Consider the following 18,642-nt stretch of genomic DNA (forward strand, 5'->3'; position numbering starts at 1 on the left):
TTGATAAATGACCCCTATTACTTTTACTCATGAAGCTTTTATTTCATTTTGAGTAATGAACACAGTTGTCATCACTTCACCTAGTTCACTGGATCCACTGCGGTTGTGTGTGTGTGTGTGTGTGTGTGTGTGTGTGAGAGAGGATCTGAGCATGCCATCGATGAAACACCAACAGAGAGCAGAGAACAGAAGCAGCGCGCCCATGAATGACAGCAAAACAAGAATCTCAGCATGGTTTTTTTCTGTTTATTTGGATGAGGCGCTGTGAAAAAACACTTAGGGAAAACTCAGATTTTTATAAAATGCATCCACATTTTGGCAAATTCTAATTTTACAGTGGGTTCCATTTTTATTATCAAATTCCACAATTCTGTCTGTGTTTTCTGCACTGTTGAATTCAAACGGCCCTACTGAGAAGTGAAGATTAGCTCTCTCAAGATAAATGAAATCCCTCTCATAGCCCTGAGTGCCAGAACTTCCATAGTTGTACTTCAAATACTAATCTTTCTGACACACACCCAGCAGGTACTTTTACTATTGTTGGGGAAGCAGCATGCAGCTGTATAAAATAGGGAGGTCTTAAAGACTGTGTGTTTGCAGATGTGCCTGCAAAAGTCTCAGGCACTCTCACCTGCGTAGGAGGATTTGTTGTAAACAAACATTAAGGTTGCATGTCTGCATCTGCATCTGTGTGTGTGATTATAGAAACTCCCACCTGAGCTGAACCTGCAGGAGCTGGAGGAGTACAGAGACAAGCTGAAGAAACAGCAGGCAGCTGTAAGTATATGTCACACACACACACACACACACACACACACACACACACACACACACAGACACACTGGTGTTAGACCGTGCCAATGTATTTTAATCTCATTTCATGTATTGAAAAACTAAGTTGTCAAAAGAAGCCTTTCAAACGTATTTATTTGAAAGTTAATGTGACCATGAAAACAGATGTTTGATGGAAAAATCAACTCGCCAGCATTCAACCGTATCACATGGTCCTCATCTCCCCGGAGTTTGCTCCATTATCATTGAGATGGATCTGTTTTTTATGTAGATAAAAACTTTTTATATTTCTTCTTCATGCTTAAATATTTTTTGTTAGGGGTAAATTTACGCCGAATTTAAGTCTGGTCTCCACATATCCGGAGTTTTTTTGTGCACTACCTGTGACAGGACAGCAGGCTCTTGTGACATCAGCGAGTGTTTTGCTCCTCTGACCACAGGAGGTGCATTTCCACAGTGGCAGTCATTCAGAGGTCAGCCAGGTACTGGCGGTTCCAGACCAGAGAGCTGGCCTGTCAACAAATTCTATTTATAGAAAGATGGAGAGAAAGCAGCTCTTTGCTCCCTCAGTCCCCACAGTCCCCTGCAGATTTCACCCATTTACCCTCCTTCCTGACATGCTTCTGTACTTTCACACATCTGTTTGTGTCCATAGCTCCCTCAGCTTGACGTTTTTTTATACTTTTCCACATCAATTCCCCCCACGACCTCCTTTTAGCCTTCTTTTTTCATACATGTCCTTCTTTCCCAACGTCCCTCCCTCTGAAAGTTATGAAGTTGCCCACAGAGCTGTCTGTTAAGTTGAGAAGATGTTCTAGACTTGGCGTGGTATGTGGTGAGATCTATTAGTTTGTAAAGCCTACGAGTACACATATGTACTCCCCCTATCCCCCTCTCTCTCTCTCTCTCTCTCTCTCTCTCTCTTTCTTTCTCTGGCTGTGAGCCTGCAGGCATCTCGTGGGAATAGTCATGGTAATTGCTCTAGTGTGCTGTCAGGCAGAAAATCTGCAGCTATGTTTCTCAGCAAGCTTATCAATGCAAACCTGTAAGCCTGAGCCTATATGAACGCACTCTCTACCTGTTTGTCTAACTTATTGCCCCATGGCTTTTGGAAGTTCAATGGGCTCATCTTTGATTTGTTTATATTTATTTTTTCAACGAATAATTGCTTTTTTGCAAGTCTCGTATCCTTGTTATGTGACCTGTGGTCTGCTGTTGTTGCAGTTGTACATATCAAATCGCACACCATCATCCATTAACAAGAGAGCTGAGACAGGAACATATTAATGAAGTGAAATGTAAAGATAAGATCAAAAGAAATACTAACACTAATTAGTACACACGCCACGTTTACAGTATCCTTTCCATGGGTTTACAAATATACTGTGTATAGCACACAAATAGCACACATTAAACAGCTGTACTTATTTGTACATATGATATGGGAGAAGCCAAAAACCACAAAACAAAGCAGATATTCTAAATTTGTGTTATTCCAGTTTCTCCCAAGACATCCTGCTGTAGAGTGAGATATTTCCAGTCTAATTAAATGGAGGCATGCATTACACTTGGTAAGCATTCATGAAAATTTCATAATTTCTGACCAGTAACCATGACTCCCGTTCAGGCCAGATACAACAGACTTCTATTTGGCACCTTTATATACGTTACCTGGTTAAAAGAAGATTTTTTAAATGATGACATAAGATTGTTGCCTTAATTGATTTCATGCTTTGATTTGGTTCAATGTGTGGAGTTCTGAAGCTTGATATCCAGTAGAATCAGTGTTTTCTAACACATTACAAACGAAATACAGGAGGATGTTTGAAATATGCTAGTAGAGCACGGTTCAAAGGGGCGGCTGACTAAAAAACATTTTTCAGAATTAATTTGCTGGAAAAAAATGTCAGTACATCTCATACACAGTGAAGTAAACATCATGTGAGATGCTTTGACTATAGGGGGGAAGTCCTAGATGTTGAATGACGTGTACGTGATGTTATGTTCATCTCCTGCTGTCACTGATAGAAAGACCATCTCCACAGGTGGGCAATTTATTCCTGTGTATCTTCACTGTACACATACCTCCCACACACCCGCATATCAGCGCCTACTGAGACACGCAGTTACCCGTGTGTGAAATAGAGCATAGCCCTTCGAAGAAGCGATAATAGTATTTTCACTTTCTCACCATGGGGCAGTCCTGTGACAGCCGTTTCCTCTGCTCAGATGATGCGGAGGGGTCTCCACACACTTTATCTGTGATGCCATTAGTTAAAGAAATTAGTTTGACTTTAGTTTGTGTGTGCGTGTGCGTGTGCGTGTGTGTGTGTGTGTGTGTGTGTGTGTGTGTGTGTGTGTGTGTGTGTGTGTGTGTGAGAGTGTGAATGTGAGTGTGTGCGTGTGCGTGTGCCGTAGTCAGGGTGTACGTACATGAGATGAAAGCGAAGAAGATGCTATATTGTGTGCTGTCTCTTTTCCATCCTTTTTTCACTCCTTCTGTGCGTGTGTGTGTGATCTGGTGTGTCGACATAAAAATATCCCCTCTATTTCTTTATTTTGCTCTCTTTCTCCCCTACTCACCTGGATCATCCGTATTAGTACAATACTTTTTTCTGTGGTATCACAAAGGAAAACAATTACACCGTCTCTCTGCCACAGTATCCGAGCTTAATTGGCATCCCTGACACACGCCTGGCTGAGGCTCATCTCATGACAATTGCCTTTTCGTGCTGTTAGAGTTCGGCTCATGAAAAACGTCAGGACCGAGAAGCACAGTTTGGCTATGTGCTGTTGCCATAGTACCCACGTAACCTCACAAATGCTAGAAAGTCTTAATTAATGTGGACACATGTGCCTACATCATTGGTATTATTCGTCACCTGTTCTAAAATCTAGACTTCTATCTTGATTAACACACCCAGCCTAAACCTAATCCTAGTTCTAGTTTTAAAGAACTTACAATAAATCAACCCTATATTCACATTTTGTGTTGTTAACAAAGTGATCATCCTCACATTGCTTCACGCCTTTTTTTTTTTTTCAAGTACAAGCCAGCAGCAGGTATTACAACATTTTGCATTACAGCTCATCTATCTGAAGGTGACTTTCAAACACAGGCTGCAGAGATGTTGGAAGATGCGATGTTAATAATGCGATTGAACATATTTAATTTTTAATGAAACTTGAAAGCTCAGGACGACTATCCCTCCTGGAGCCGTAATGAATTCTCTGCCCTCTCTTAGTTTGCTTATGCAACCTTTTGCCTAAACCTTGCCTGGCTGCTCAGTCTCTGCCTGTGTTTAAATCAGGCTGAAAGGATGTCACGCTGTGCACGGGGAGTTTCAGGTAGAAAGTGTGTGTGTGTCTGTGTGTGTGTGTGTATGTGTCTGAGTGTAAAAATGGAGTAGCATATCATCTCATGAACACAGACACGCACAAATAGCTTCAAAGCGGGGGTGCAGTGGTGTTTTGAAAAGAAGGGAAATGCCTCAATACCCGATTTAGAATTCAGTCCGACGGCATATTACACAACATACGAACCACTTGACCTTTTGAAATGCATTTTTTCCAAACGTTTTCATTGGGAAATTTGGATCCTTTTCGGCAGCATCACAAACAAAATGACCTCTCCTTCGACGTGAAGAACTAGCACATTACACCACTGCTTCACAGTAAATATGGGTTACATTGCTCTGTTTTAGTAGTGGAAACCTTCGCTGTTGAGTTCATTGTGTCTCCCTGCTGAGCTCTGTTAATCAGAAGGACTGACCCTTACGATTAGTTAGCTACTCAATACTTTTTACTGCTACCGACCTTAATTAACATGAGCTAATTTAGCCCTAATTGACTCATTCATCTTAATAAATATCCTCAAGGAGTCTCAAATATGCTCTTTTTCAGACACATGTATTATAAGCCTAATTTATCTGTAGCATTCAGCCCTTTTGCTAATGAGCAAAGGCTAGACTAATCTAAACACTATATATGTTCACATTCTGTGAGTATATTTTTCATTTTTTCTTGATAATATGTGTGAGCTGCAGAGTGCTATCTGTCTTCTCCTGTGACAATAATTCCTTCCCTAATTTTTCTCTTTTTTTATTCTCTATTCATGGCACTTGTCAGCATCCCCATGAATAAACATGCATTCATTTTCCTGCTGTGTGTCTCAGCTAATTATTGTTTATCGCGGGTTATTAATTTTGGACAACATTTACTCTATCTGCTAAGTTTTACATGAACTATGCTCACTTTGCAACAATGTCACTGCAAAATCAGCCTCCATTTTTGTGTGTGTGTGTGTGCCCGTGTGTGTGTGTGTGAAGGTGAGCTGAGAACTAATGACTTTGGCCTTGTGGCTCAGGTAAGAGGATTTGATTGCTCTCTCACCTTTTAAAAAAAAAAAGTTATGTGTTATATTCAGTAGGTTGCCAATAGGTGGCGTTATGACCGCATTTTGGGGCAGTTTGGTGACTAGTTGAGTGTCTATGAGGTCGTCTTTAATGTGATTCCACCCTATTTTCTGTTTCTCCACCATTCCATTTCCGAATCCCCATTGCCCCCGCCCCAAGTGCAGAATACGTTTGTCTCTTTGACCATCTTATTCATGTTTATTATTCACACAGACCCTGTGGAATGAACGATTTCAGCTGACCTGCATTCACCATCTGTTCAGGTCTCCAGTTGGCCACCGTGCATACTTAACACATGCTGAAATGTCATCCCCGCCCTCTAGCCTCGTCTACTGCATACAAGCAGATATGAACTCCTCACTGCTCTGAATATACTTAAAACGTGTGTGTGTGTGTGTGTGTGTGTGTGTGTGTGGTGTGGTGTGGTGTATGTGTGGTGTGTGTGTGTGTATAGTTACACAGTAATGAGACCGCTCAGTGACAGTGGAAGAAAGAAGAGGGTTGATCTCATGGATTTGTTCTTACTGTAGCTGCTGGAGGCTTATCCTTCACTTTTATGATAGTGCTCTTGAGTGTAGTGTCATTATATTGAGCAGCATATTGATTTTCATCTCATGTATTGGCTGTAAAATTTGAAAGGCTCATGCTTGACATTGAAACTGAAATTGATTTTTTTTGTCTTGCCCATGAGTGCTTGAAAAGAGCTCTTACTGAACAACCATTAGGATGTAAATTTTTTTATAAAAAAAAAAGAAAACAGAAGTACCCCTTCATGTTACACTGGGGATCCTGTTTTCAAAGAGGCACTCTCACACAACTTAGTTTACTCCTCATCGTTAATACCATTCAGCCTGTGAAAGTTATGGTGTTATCCTCTGTGGCTCTGGAGGTGCTTTGTCAACTCTGAGATTAACCTGGGTGGATGATGCCATCATGATGTCACCAGGATTATCTCAATTTGGGTTAGAAAGTCTGCATTACAAACCGTGGGTGTGAAGTTTGAAAGATGTGGGCGTTTAACAGGCAGGAAAGGTTCTGATGAAAGATGCCTGTTTGAGCTGTAGTATGGGAAATACAGCCTTTTTGACTCATGCTAGAGACTATTATGTGAATCTCTTTTCCTTTAGATAGATAACAGCTTTATTGATCCCGAGGGAAATGATGTGTATAGAATGTCAGAATATGAAATTTGCCGTTTTGAGATCACAGTAGGTCAGCTATGAGATTCATGTAGATTTGAGGAGAATTGGTTAAGTTAAACCTTAGCAAAACAAATCTTTGGTTTGGAGCATAGAAATGACACTTGTGAAGGGTGTATTGTGACCATGACAACAGCAAAACAACAAACAAACAAAATGAGAAACAGCTTCATTTTTATTGTTTCCTCCTTGGCAATAGCATTCTTTTTTTCATAGTTTTATTGTAGTATTATTATAGTAAACAAAGACAAATGTTGGAATTCATGTTTGCATGTATGTTACATGCCACATGTAATTATACATATAGACTAAATGTACATTTTTTAATGAATATTACCCATTTGCATGCCTGATAGTGGAAGAGTGTTAATAAAGAAGCTATAAGCAGACTTTCAGCATACTTTAAAATTAAAATCTTGTTTTTGTCTTGTTGATGTATTCAGCTCCTGCATTTTTTATGTATTATTTTATATAGGGTTGTCTTACCCCATACTGGCTTTTAGAATTAGTTTTGAGGCAGATGCAAATATACTTTAAAATGAGAATGTAAAGAGAACATGACCTTGCCCCCCCCCCCAGTTGTGGCAGGTTTTCTTTCTTATTGCAACGTTCTCATGTTTTTTACCCCTTTTTAAAAACCTATTATGGTGTTCATATGGGCACCTGACTTTTAGACAGACTCGAAAGATTCTGTACATTAAGATTATTGCCACCACTTAATATTCATTTCCAGATTAGAATGTGAACTGGAAAGCGATCACTAACTCACTGTTCAATGTACATTTCCATACACATAAAGGAATAATCGTATAGGATGGAGTAGAGGAAAAAAACATGGCATCCCTTCCATTCTGTTTCACCTTGTGTGTGTGTGTGTGGTCTTTCACCTTGTGTGGCAATGATGCACTTAATTCCCAATGACCCTCAGCGTTCTTGAGCTTTTTCCCTCTTCACTAAAAGCAGCAGTGGGCAACACTCATGACAGAGTGCCACACTGATGTCATTGCCCTACTCAATATAGTGCCTAATGCCATAAGTAGGGCACATACTCTTCAAATAATTGCAATTTCACCTCAGCTATGAGTAAAATTGGTAAAAAGGTACAAAGGAGTGGGCAGAACACAATACAATAGGAGCAGAGAGAATAGAGATCGTCTGAAATAAACGAGAGTGGTATTGGGAAAGACGTTGAATGAAATGAAACTGAGAAAGGGAGACATTCTTAAAAGGCTTTGGCTATATTGTGTTTTAGATACTGACATACTGTATGTGATTGTTCTCTTCGTTCCATTTTCCAAAGCAAAATTATACTGCTGAAGCTGTTTTGTGGGAAGAGCATCAAAAATGTCTTTTCACTTTTTTCTATCCCATTTCTCATCTTTGCTCTCTCTCCGTCTCTCTGTAGGTTTCTAAAAAGGTCGCCGATCTCATTCTGGAGAAACAGCCTGCTTATGTCAAGGTAAGTTTCCAGTGTCAACTGAAGGCAACATCAAACAAATGTTTTTTGTCTTTGCTTGTCCCACACAGTCATCTTACTGAAATTCCATTGCAAAACACATCAGTTATGTATGTCATTTTGTGTTTTCTTTTTTTTGGCATCTCAAATTATGATATGTTGTTTTTGGGAATCAAGTTATTTTGATGCTTTGACGGCCATCCAGACAAGGTAGAATTTTCATAACCAATGCAATAGGAAAAGAAGGAAGATAGGGCGATTGTGAATTAAAGTCCATAAAATCTGTTCTTTGATTTTGTAGTGATGTTGCAATGAACTGAAATGAACAAGTGTGTGTGTGACTGTCTTTTTTTATCAAGTACGCTCTTATTCAGTCCATTTGGGTCAGATCAAGTATAGAGACTAGAGATTACAGGAGACCATATTTGCTGTAGTGATCAATCAGAATGTTTCTTTGATCTGATTTTATTAATCTAAGTAAGTAATGAAATAGAAATAAATCTCACAGCAAAAGCAATTTTGTTGACCTTTCAAAACATTAAGGTCGTGGGTAGTTTTCTAAACCCAACGCCACACAGAAAAGGCAAGAAATGCAGTGCAGTGTTAGTGTCTGCCAGGACTAGGTAAACATGTCTGTGTGTTGGTGTGCTGTACGTCATTTGGAGGCATGTGAAGTTCAAAATCACTTTGGAATGACAGCACCAAACAGTTGCGTATATGCCAAAATGTCTATGTGTGTGAGTAAGTGTGTATGCTTTTATTTTTTTATTTTATATAAAGGAGTTGGTCTTCTGACTTTTTTGATAAAGGAATTAAACATAACTGGTCCCATCAGATATAATCTTCACGCTAAGTCAGTGAAGCTTTGATCCCAGTGACATGGAGCAGGCGATTGACAGCTTTAACAAATTTGACATGAATGATTTCATAGCAATCAGGACTAAGCGAGTAAAGGAAACCCAAATTAATGACGCACTTTATGCATGTCTCTTAATTGGCAGATTTATTTAGTGTTTACTGTATGGCCTTTAGCAAATATACTTCATGGGAAATGGGGACAAACATCTACAAGGTTCTTATGGTCTGCAATATATCTGCTTCTATATGAGTTTCATTGCTTTTATACCTATAACTTTCTCCACTATTTTTCTTCCCAAACTCCCCTTATCTTCTCTTTGTGATATTTCATCAAACATGAAACACAAACTGCCTCAGAAATGCGCAGTCGCAGGGCCCAATGCTGCCTTTCTGCAGTGCTCGGGCGTTGTGTGTAACACATCATTGGACACATAAATTGTGTAGACGCATATGCTCCTGCTGGCTTAGAGCCTGCGAAGCATCTGATGTGATTCATAGCTATGTAGTGACTAACCTCTCTTCTGTTGGGGCCTGTGTCTGATCACTGTTGTTGCCCTCTAGTGACTCATGGCCTCCCCTTGCACTCAGAAAGGGTAGAAAGTGTGATCAGGATACCTCGTGGAAGGTTACACAGAGGCCAGAGTCATTATTATCTTTTGATTCATTTACAATGGTTGGTTATTAAATGTATTTTTTTTCTGGTGCCCCCATTTCGCTGGTCTTGTCTTTTATTTGTCAAGCTCTGTGTTTGAGTTTGTTATTTTTAAGTTCATAGATGTAACATTATATTCCATGACTTGCTGGAATGATGCAATAAAACAGGTAGTGGGGTGATTTAAAAATAAGTGCCCTCTCTTATCTCCCCAGTTTAAAAGAGGCAGTTTAGAATTGAGTGGCCAAACTGCATGGCCCTTCAACTTGTCAGGAAAGAGAGATCACCCTGGGCTAGTCCAAGCTGTAATGAATTTGTAGCAGGTAGCCCTGACTAGGCCACTTAATACCATTGTAAAGGAATGGACTTGGACTGGTATTCAATTATTTTCCACTGGAAACACTTATTCATCACAGTCACTGCTCGCACCTTTGTTTGTGTTCCCTAGTTCCTTTTAAAAGAGATTGGAAATTTGTCCAACCTTGGTGGTCATAGCCACCAATTACAAGGAGGTCTTGAGGCTGTTTCATTGGGGAGACTATAAATTGACAGGAAACGGATGTGGCAGGGAGGCTAATATGTGTAGAGATGTGCGGATAAGCTCACAGATGCTTTAGGTAATTGTGTGTGAATGTGGAGGCACAAAAGTACCATTCATGAAACAATGTAAATTCCAGGCATGTGTCCATGCATTCCTAAATACTATCCAACTTTTTTCCCATTCCCCTTACTGTACAAAGTGATTCGGGCAGGGTTCAAACCATTAGAGTGTGTAGGCGGGATGTGGAACATCCCAGTGCATAGTCAATGTGCTTGGGGGGTCGCATGGAAGACCTTTTATGAATATATGAATAAAAAAGTCTCCTTTGCCACTAAACATCTCTTCCTCTTTGACCTTCACTTCCCACACCAGGGCTTGTGTTTTTTGGGCATTGTAGGAGTTGGGTTGTATTGTTTAATTGCACTACAGAAGGTTCACCTTTTCTGTATGTGTACAGAACATACTCACCTATATATGCATTTGTGTTTTCATTGTGGACTAGAGCCTCTGTTTACTTGAAGTCTTGCTCGATGTAGCGTTTTGCATGCTAACTGTTTAACCTCTTTTTTCCACCGGAACCCAATTGACCAAGTGTTCAACAGTTTGGGTATTTCCTATTACACAAACTGATTGAGCCATCCGTCTGTCAGGTTAACTGTAACTTACAGACAGGTTAGACAACTCATAGCTGTGGTATAACAACAAATTGGAGCCTCAGGCTACATATTGAGCGCTCAGCATGGTGAGCATGTGATTCTGTTTGAAGCTGCATGTGTGTATTAAGGCCAAAGTGTATTGCTTTCTGTTGGATGCAGTGTAGAAAAGGCTCCTTCCTCGACTGGGATTGCTCCTGAGTGCGTGTTTTTTTTTTTTGTAATGACACTGAATATTATTGACTGTTACTGACTTTTAAAAACTCAATTAATCCAGCTATACGATCAATTCATTCATTTTACAATGTAGACTTTCCATCAGTTTCATGAGCTGAGGTATTGGTGAGGTCAGGAGTTTTGGATTTTGCTGTGAGACTGATGCCGGTGAATAAAACAGCTTGAATCCCTTTGGACTTGCTGATGAGTCTGGCTTCAATGAATGTTGCTCTATTACGAAGTCTAGACATAGTAGTGGTCTACAGTTGTTAACAGTGTAGATGCTAAAGATGCTGCACTGTTCTCAAAGTGTAAATCAGTCTGGTGGATTTAGTGTCTAAATTATTCCTCAGCTGAACCCCATGAGTCAGCCCAGTCTCAGCCAGTTCCTGCTGTTTAGTGGACAAGGGCATACTCTAATGACACATTTTAATGCACGTCTGAATGCACAGAGGCCACTGTGTCACTTTTATGCATTAATAAACTGTCTCGACTAGTAAAAAATGAGTGGAAAAAGCATCAATGTGAGTGTTTTATCAAGTTCATGTGTACCTTGACCATGTAAAATCAAACTACTGATGAAGATGTTCAAAGTATTGGCTCTACTAACAAGTGGCACCAATACCAGCGTCATATTAACAGAACATACAGATTTGGTTAACAAAAACTATATGGACATTAAAATTTGCCATCCTTAAGATTTCAGTCCCGGACGATTTGGCAATATCTGTGGTTACCGCGGTGATAGCAAGTATGATATAATACTACAGCAAACATATTTGACAGAAATGCAACAAAGAACAACTGATGTAGCATTTTTAGTGAACGTACATAGACGGGAAGCTATTGCCCCAAAGGATTACATTGCATCCTGTTACAAGTCTGCAGGCTGAAGCGCTCTCGCTCAATACTGGACCAGTTTCAAAAATCATTGTCCCCATTAGTCACTTACTCACAAAAAAGAATAGGGTCCAGGTTGAAAAATGCTGAAGATTACCATTAATGATAGATTCAGGTCAGAAAAACAATTACTGATTTTAAAGTACTTTCAGGTGTAAGGAGTTTCTTTCTGCCTCTATTAACCTGTTTGCTTGGATAAAACATCTGTAAAAGTCTTCATGGAATAATTTCTCTGGATAAGCATGGTAATGTTGTCTAACAGATCCAATTTCATAGTTGCTGAGCAGAAACGCATCAGAGTCTCATGGTAAATGTCCCCTCAGAGAAAACCTTTTCTCTTGAATAAACCTTCAAGACAAAAGCTGTTCTGAGGACTTGTCAAGGCCTTCGACAACATTCAACATCATGAGGGGAGATTGGTTTGAATGGGATCATTGAACTCGTACCCACAGCTGAAGTGCCACTTTGAAGTTGTTGTTGTTTTTTTTATTACCGTTGAAAATTAATTTCCTCAGACCATATTCTGTTGGTAAATGGTTGTTTTATATCTGATAGTGTTATGAGGTCATATTTGTGAATGCTGGAACAAGCCTGTCCCACCTCAGGCATGACATCTGGCAGATCAAAAAAAACAAACTAAAAGAGGAAAAGTTGTAAATATAACAGCAGTGCTATTTGTCCCTCGGATCTGCGATGGATGAAGGTGTATTTGTTCTCTGTGGAGGTCATTGGAGTGGCTTAATAACTGAACTCTGGGAGCTAAGTGCTCATTGATCCTTTTATAAATGTCAAAGCTCTGAAGAAATGAAGGTTTTTTTCTAAGTATGTTTGAGTGTTTTTGTTCTTTTGAACTACAGTTCATTGCCTTTTGGCACTGATGATTCATGCCATACCCTAATAACACCATCTCTGATATCTAACTTCATTAAATGTTCACAGCAGGATGCACCTCTCAGAGGAGTGCCCTCATATACAGTATGTGTGTGCATGAGCTGTTAATGTGTGTATGGAGTGCTCAGAGGGGAAAGCGATTTGCTTGGTAAATGGCATCATTAGAGACATTTCTCACTGACAGCATTGAACCAACTGAACAATGTCTTTGTGTCCTACAGATATTACAAGAACTGGATATGGTTTCTTAGTACAAAATTCCTGGGAAAAAATACTTTTAAAATGTCTTGGTATTTATACATATCCTGTGCTGTCTTTTACAGTCATTTTTACTGCTAACTTGTTCCTTGTTCACAGGAACTGGAGAGAGTGACGGCGTTGCAGACAAACCTGCAGCTGGCAGCTGTCATTTGCACTAATGCGAGGAGGTAATAGTGTTCTATTCTACACTTTGTTTAAATGAAACAGCAATAGAAACAGGCTATTCACATTGCATCTGCATACAAAGTGTTTTTCTCAGACCTGAGATAACAGTTTCTTCCCATCATATATTTACAGTCTGTCAGAGATGTCACAAATGACAAATTGTATTGTTTTGTTTGCCTGTGAAATGAACTTACTGCTACACATGATAGGATCTGTCCTAACCCTGATAACACGTTATTTCTCTTGTATAAGGATTGTTGTGGGCAATATGACAGGAAACTTTGCATAGTAACACTAAACTATATATTGCAGTTCCATTTCTTTAGCCCAATTACTTACATCTTTATAATTACAGACAGCATGACCTTCCCCTGTAGGTGGAGCTGGCATATTGAAAGATTAAAATATTCATAATGCAACTAGGTTTTGCCTTTGGGTGGTAAAAAATAGGTTTCTGGTACATTAATTGCAACAATGACTCTAATGAAAAACAGTGCTACAATGTTAAAATTTTGTTTAGTAATATAGATATAGTTACATCAGTTCTGGACCCATTCTGTACTTAACACAGAGGTGTATTCTTCACCACAATGTATCGGGCTTCTAAATGCTTGTTAACCATAGTATAATCAACCTGTATTGAGCGCAATGTACTCTCTGACTTCTTTTGTAAAGGCAACTGAGCGTGTCAAAGGAAGGATTCACAGAGGCCAGCCTGGGCCTATTGGCCAATCAGAGAAGACGACAATTGCTGACAAGCCTGCTCAAGTCGCTGAGGACCATCAAGACGCTGGTAAAGTTAACACACAAAAACTAACTTACATAATGTAAGTAAGTATGCAATACGTAATGCAATTAGCAATTATTGCAATTATTATGATACAAAAAATACATTTAAGAGCGAATAACTAGTGGTGAGCTAATTATCACTCAATATTTTGACTTGTTTGTAATTATATTCCATGTTCATGTCTCACTCTTGTCATTCTTCCTCTTGCAGCAAAGAACAGATGTAAGACTGAGCGAGATGCTTGAGGTAATCTCCCCTACACACACACACACACACACACACACACACACACACACTCACTCACTCACAGCAATATATTTATAATTGACTTCAAAGGTCAAACTTCAGTATGAATTCAACATTGAAAGCTATTCATGAAATGCCAGTGAATGTGCTGGGTTTTTTTTACATGCTATTAAATGATGTCACCTCTGTGTTTCTACAGGAGGAAGACTATCCAGGTGCTATCCAGCTCTGTCTGGAATGCCAGAAGGCTGCCAGTACCTTCAAACACTACAGCTGCATCAGGTAGAGCATGAACAGACTGATCGGGTGATATTTAGACATATGCAAATGGGAGAAAACATGGTCTGCATTTTGTACAGGTGGAAGATATTTTAATCTTCATAGATTAAAGTATGATTTAGATATAATCAGTAGGACTGGTCTGAAATCATCTGTCAACTCTTCAGTACAGGAGCTAGAAAATTAGTCTCCTTTAAAGTGTTGAAGCTATCTTGTCCTCTAAATGTAGATAGAAGGATGCCATCAGCGTTTGTTTTCTCCATGTTTTCTCTCAAGGTTGGAGCTGAATTGTTTTGTTCTGAGAAGTCTTATTAAGAGGCTTTTAGTTGCCTCTGATTTAGTTGAGACATTTCCTTGTGCAGTGCCATTACACTGGCTATGATGTCAAAGTAGTTTTTACCATCTGCTGATATTGTCAATGGGCTTTTTGCTTTAGAAAAGTCTCAGTGTGAGCAAGCGAACACTCTTGTATTTCAGAAGTTTGGAGGGATTGGAATATGTTTGAATGCACCTGCCAGCTTGAAGCATTTTATTGCTTATCTCCTATCGCAAAGGCCTTTAGTTTTAAAGTAGCTGATGGATGAAAAGGTATCCAGTCACAAGATAACGAGAGACATGCAGGCAGCTGGCGAGTCATGCCATGCACACGGTTAGGCAGAAAAACAAGTGGACAACAGGCAGTCAAAATCACTTAAAAATGCTTTGCTGTGTTGTTTTTAAGCACGGCAGGGTGTTTGTCTGTTTGTGGAGCAGGCACTGGCATCGCAAAACAATGTGTTTATCCATGCAAACAGAGCGCCCTGTAAACGCCTGACCTTGCCAACATTGTCAACATTGTCAACATTGTCAACATTTCCTGCAGTGGTCTCACAGTAAAAGCTAGAACACTAGCCGTCATTCTAAAGCACATTTATAGTGAAGTACGTGCAAGAAGTATATGGGGCTTTTTTCCTGTCTTTATTCAAGTACGCTGTCTTTCAGTTTGAGAATATGATTTATTAATTCCACATTCTCCCCCTCAAACCTCTGCTGCTTGCACTTAGGTTTGCTCTGCTGCCGATCAAACTGTTTGCTTACACTCAGATATATCGTCGCTTGCACAGATTTCCTGCTCCAGCTTCGGTTCTTCTCCTTGTATCCTGGCTGCTTCTATGCATATGTGAAACCTCTGCTCTCAGTTTTCTGCTCTGCTCTCTGTTATTTTTTTTATGCCACAACCTTGTCAAAATCCTAATCATAGAATGCAAGGTGTAATGTTGACCAATGAAATGATCTTATCTTCCTCAGTGGTTCGCTTTACTTCTTGATCATCCTTGTAAAGGAGGTTACTCTTTAATCGGGTTCATCCACATTCTCTCAAGTCCTGGAGGGACAGTTACTTTATACACCAGTGCTCATACCTTTCACTTTAATAGCTACAGATAATAGTACCTGTATGGGTGTGCTAGAGGGGAAAAAGACATCACCTTTTTTATTTAAGTGTGATGAGCAAGACTTTGAGGGAGATAATTACAGAATCTGAGCATGAAATCACTCAATCACTCAATTAATCAATTAATCAATCAATCAATCAATCAATCAATCTGAATAATGTTCTCAAATTGAAAGGCCATGCTATTGAATATTGGAAAAAAGCTCCAAAAAAGGGAGTTAGTATCACCAGTAACACTAACCACTCGCTTACCGCAGAATATTAACAGAGCAAAGAAAAACAATGGGACTCTGGCTGTTACGATGCTGTTTGAGTGACAGATTGACTGCTGTGAAATGCTGATCAGTAAGGAAAATTCCTCCCATTTCTCACTCCCACTTGCAGCTGCTGTTTATTTGTGTGGATATCACTTGTCTTCATTTATCATTAATGTTGCAGCTGAATGACAGCAGAGGGTGGCTGCGTGCAGAATAGACCAGTTTAGTTTTCCCACCAATGGAACCTCCCACTGTGACGAGCCAATCAGCAAGGAAATGCGACGGTCATAAAATGTTATAGCCATCAGTGTGGCTCCTATCCACATGCGATCCAGATGTGTAATCAAACCTGTGTCGGTGGCAGCTGGATAGAAATTCAATTGCCCTCCTCACCTATGCTTTCCTTTGCATTATGCTAATACTAATTGCTGAATTTTGCAGTAGTTTTTAACATCAGTGCATTGATCACGCCTCTGTCACGCCTTGTATTAGCATGCACACTGCGCTCCAGCTCTCCCAAAAATTGCTAGGACCTTGACTGCAGCATTGCTGCCTTGTAAGCAGCTAGTTGACGGTCTGATGCACTCTGATTTAATCTTGTAGCAATATTTTTCCACGCACTGCTGAATTTCCGACATGGAGGCTTTGTTTTATTCCTGCCCTTTCTGTCTTACTGTCACTAACCTCTTAAAAGTCAATAACATTTTCCCAAGAAGGCAGTTACACAGCATCATGCCCTGTCTCACTGCATTTTCATCAGGCAGTCCACATGGGTAGCTGATTAAGACCCCTCACCAGGAAAAGGTTTAGGGTTAGAAAAAAAAGAAGCATGTTTCAATTACTTGAAGCTGTCAAGGTGACATCTTCAGATGTCTTGTTATCTGAATTAGAATCGACTAATCGATGATTCGACTCATTGTTACAGCTCTACATCTACCACCAACTCTTGTTCCTCATTTTCACTATAGTAATAATAAATGAGAGGTTTATTCTTTGCAATGATTTTGGATATGAAGATGCAATATGGGTGCCTGTTTGTATGTTATGTGCTGTAATTTTCTATCTATGTAATCATTTGAATTTACTGTCAATCCTTATAAATAAATATGCTACATGTAGCTTTTATACAGAAGTTTTCTTAAATTATAATGATAATCTAATTTCTGTGTGAGGAAAATCCATGTTTCTAGGATTTAATCCTGATGTACAAGTAAAGTAGTATAGCTATTTATGTATATATATATACACTAGTTATTTCATACAGTTGTCATACAAACTGTTCATGGGTTATTCTAGGTGAAACTCCTCTAGATCATTTTAATTTATGCAAAGGGTAGTGTGGCTCAAGAGGAGCAAAGTGCAGAAAGCAGGGCACAGGGCTGCTCCATTAATTTCTGTGTCACCATCTCAAACACACAAACAATTTTGGGCAGGCATCCCTAACATGACACTGTTAGAGCTGCAGCAGTTAACAAAGTTATTCTGAACCATGGCACCATCCTTCTCCACTTTGTAATTGTAGTATATTCTTTCTTTTGGAGGAGGTGTGGGTGATTGTGTACCACTGCAGATCTCCATATTTATCAGCCGGATCTTAGGATTTATTCAAAGTCAACTACATGCTGTATTGGGGGTGTTCTTTTTTTTTCACTCTGGCAGATTGCTTTCATAAATACAAATCAGGTGAACCAGTGTGCATTTGTTTGTCACCAATTAGTTTTTTTTCAGTCATGCTTGGCAGAAAGCAGACACTTTATATGTATTTGTTTTTAATTGCCGCCACACTTTTTTTTCTCATGATGAGCTCTGAGTCATGCTGGATTGCAATCATTTCTCCAGGTATGCCGCTTTAGTCAGACATGTTATCTTCTTGGAGTTAATTTCTTCATTAAATTGCAATTAATTTCAAAATTCAAACTAATTGGACATTCACATCAACAAATAGATTAGAAAGTCACTGTAACAGCAGACCCGCACGCTATTCTATTAGTAGACCAGCATATATTATACATAACAGTATTGAACAGAGTGTATTTCTATAATAAGAAATTACATGAAATATTCTATTTGGCTAATGTTGATTGGACTACTGTTTTTGATGGAACTGGCACAAAGCCGGCAACAGACGCCAGTTGTCTTGTGAATTACAATCAAGCAAACAAAAACAGATGGAGTGATGGGAACCTTACAGAATGGATCTTTAAGTGTCCGTCGAGAGATGTCAGTTTTACAGCTCGTAAAACCGGGGCCTGTAAATGAGAGTTGTATACATAAAGAAATAACCACAACACCCCTAGAGATGCCAGAACTAAAAGTCTAAATGTCACACAAAATCTGGCACTTCAAGAAAACAAGAAAATAATCCAACATTCCCACAGCATCCTCTCCAGACTTTCTTCTTTGAATATCTCTCTTAGTGCCCTGTCCCTTTTTTTAACTCTGCTTTCCAACCTGCATAATTATAGCTGCCGTTGTCCCTCCTTGCTGTGTTTCGCTCTTCAAAGCCTTTCCCCTGCCACTCTGTTGCCTCTCCGCCTGCCTTGTAACAGCGGGTTTCATGACTCTGGCAAAAACAGCATTCGCACAAAATCTGAGCATCCGGCCGGACCCTCGAAGCCACACATTGCCTATTTATCGAG

General features: G+C 39.6%; 1 protein-coding gene across 1 annotated transcript in view; it reads left to right on the plus strand.

The window, feature by feature from the left end:
• vps50 (VPS50 EARP/GARPII complex subunit) overlaps positions 1-18,642 on the plus strand; it is a 108,000-nt gene that overhangs the window by 11,004 nt on the left and 78,354 nt on the right. Inside the window, exons 4-9 of the mRNA XM_053334760.1 lie at positions 706-777; positions 7,812-7,865; positions 12,931-13,001; positions 13,675-13,792; positions 14,000-14,035; positions 14,235-14,317. Coding sequence (XP_053190735.1) covers positions 706-777; positions 7,812-7,865; positions 12,931-13,001; positions 13,675-13,792; positions 14,000-14,035; positions 14,235-14,317 — 434 coding nt within the window. The remainder of the gene's footprint in view (positions 1-705; positions 778-7,811; positions 7,866-12,930; positions 13,002-13,674; positions 13,793-13,999; positions 14,036-14,234; positions 14,318-18,642) is intronic.

Source organism: Scomber japonicus, chromosome 15, assembly GCF_027409825.1.
Source record: "Scomber japonicus isolate fScoJap1 chromosome 15, fScoJap1.pri, whole genome shotgun sequence".
NCBI classification, from domain to species: Eukaryota; Metazoa; Chordata; class Actinopteri; order Scombriformes; family Scombridae; genus Scomber; species Scomber japonicus.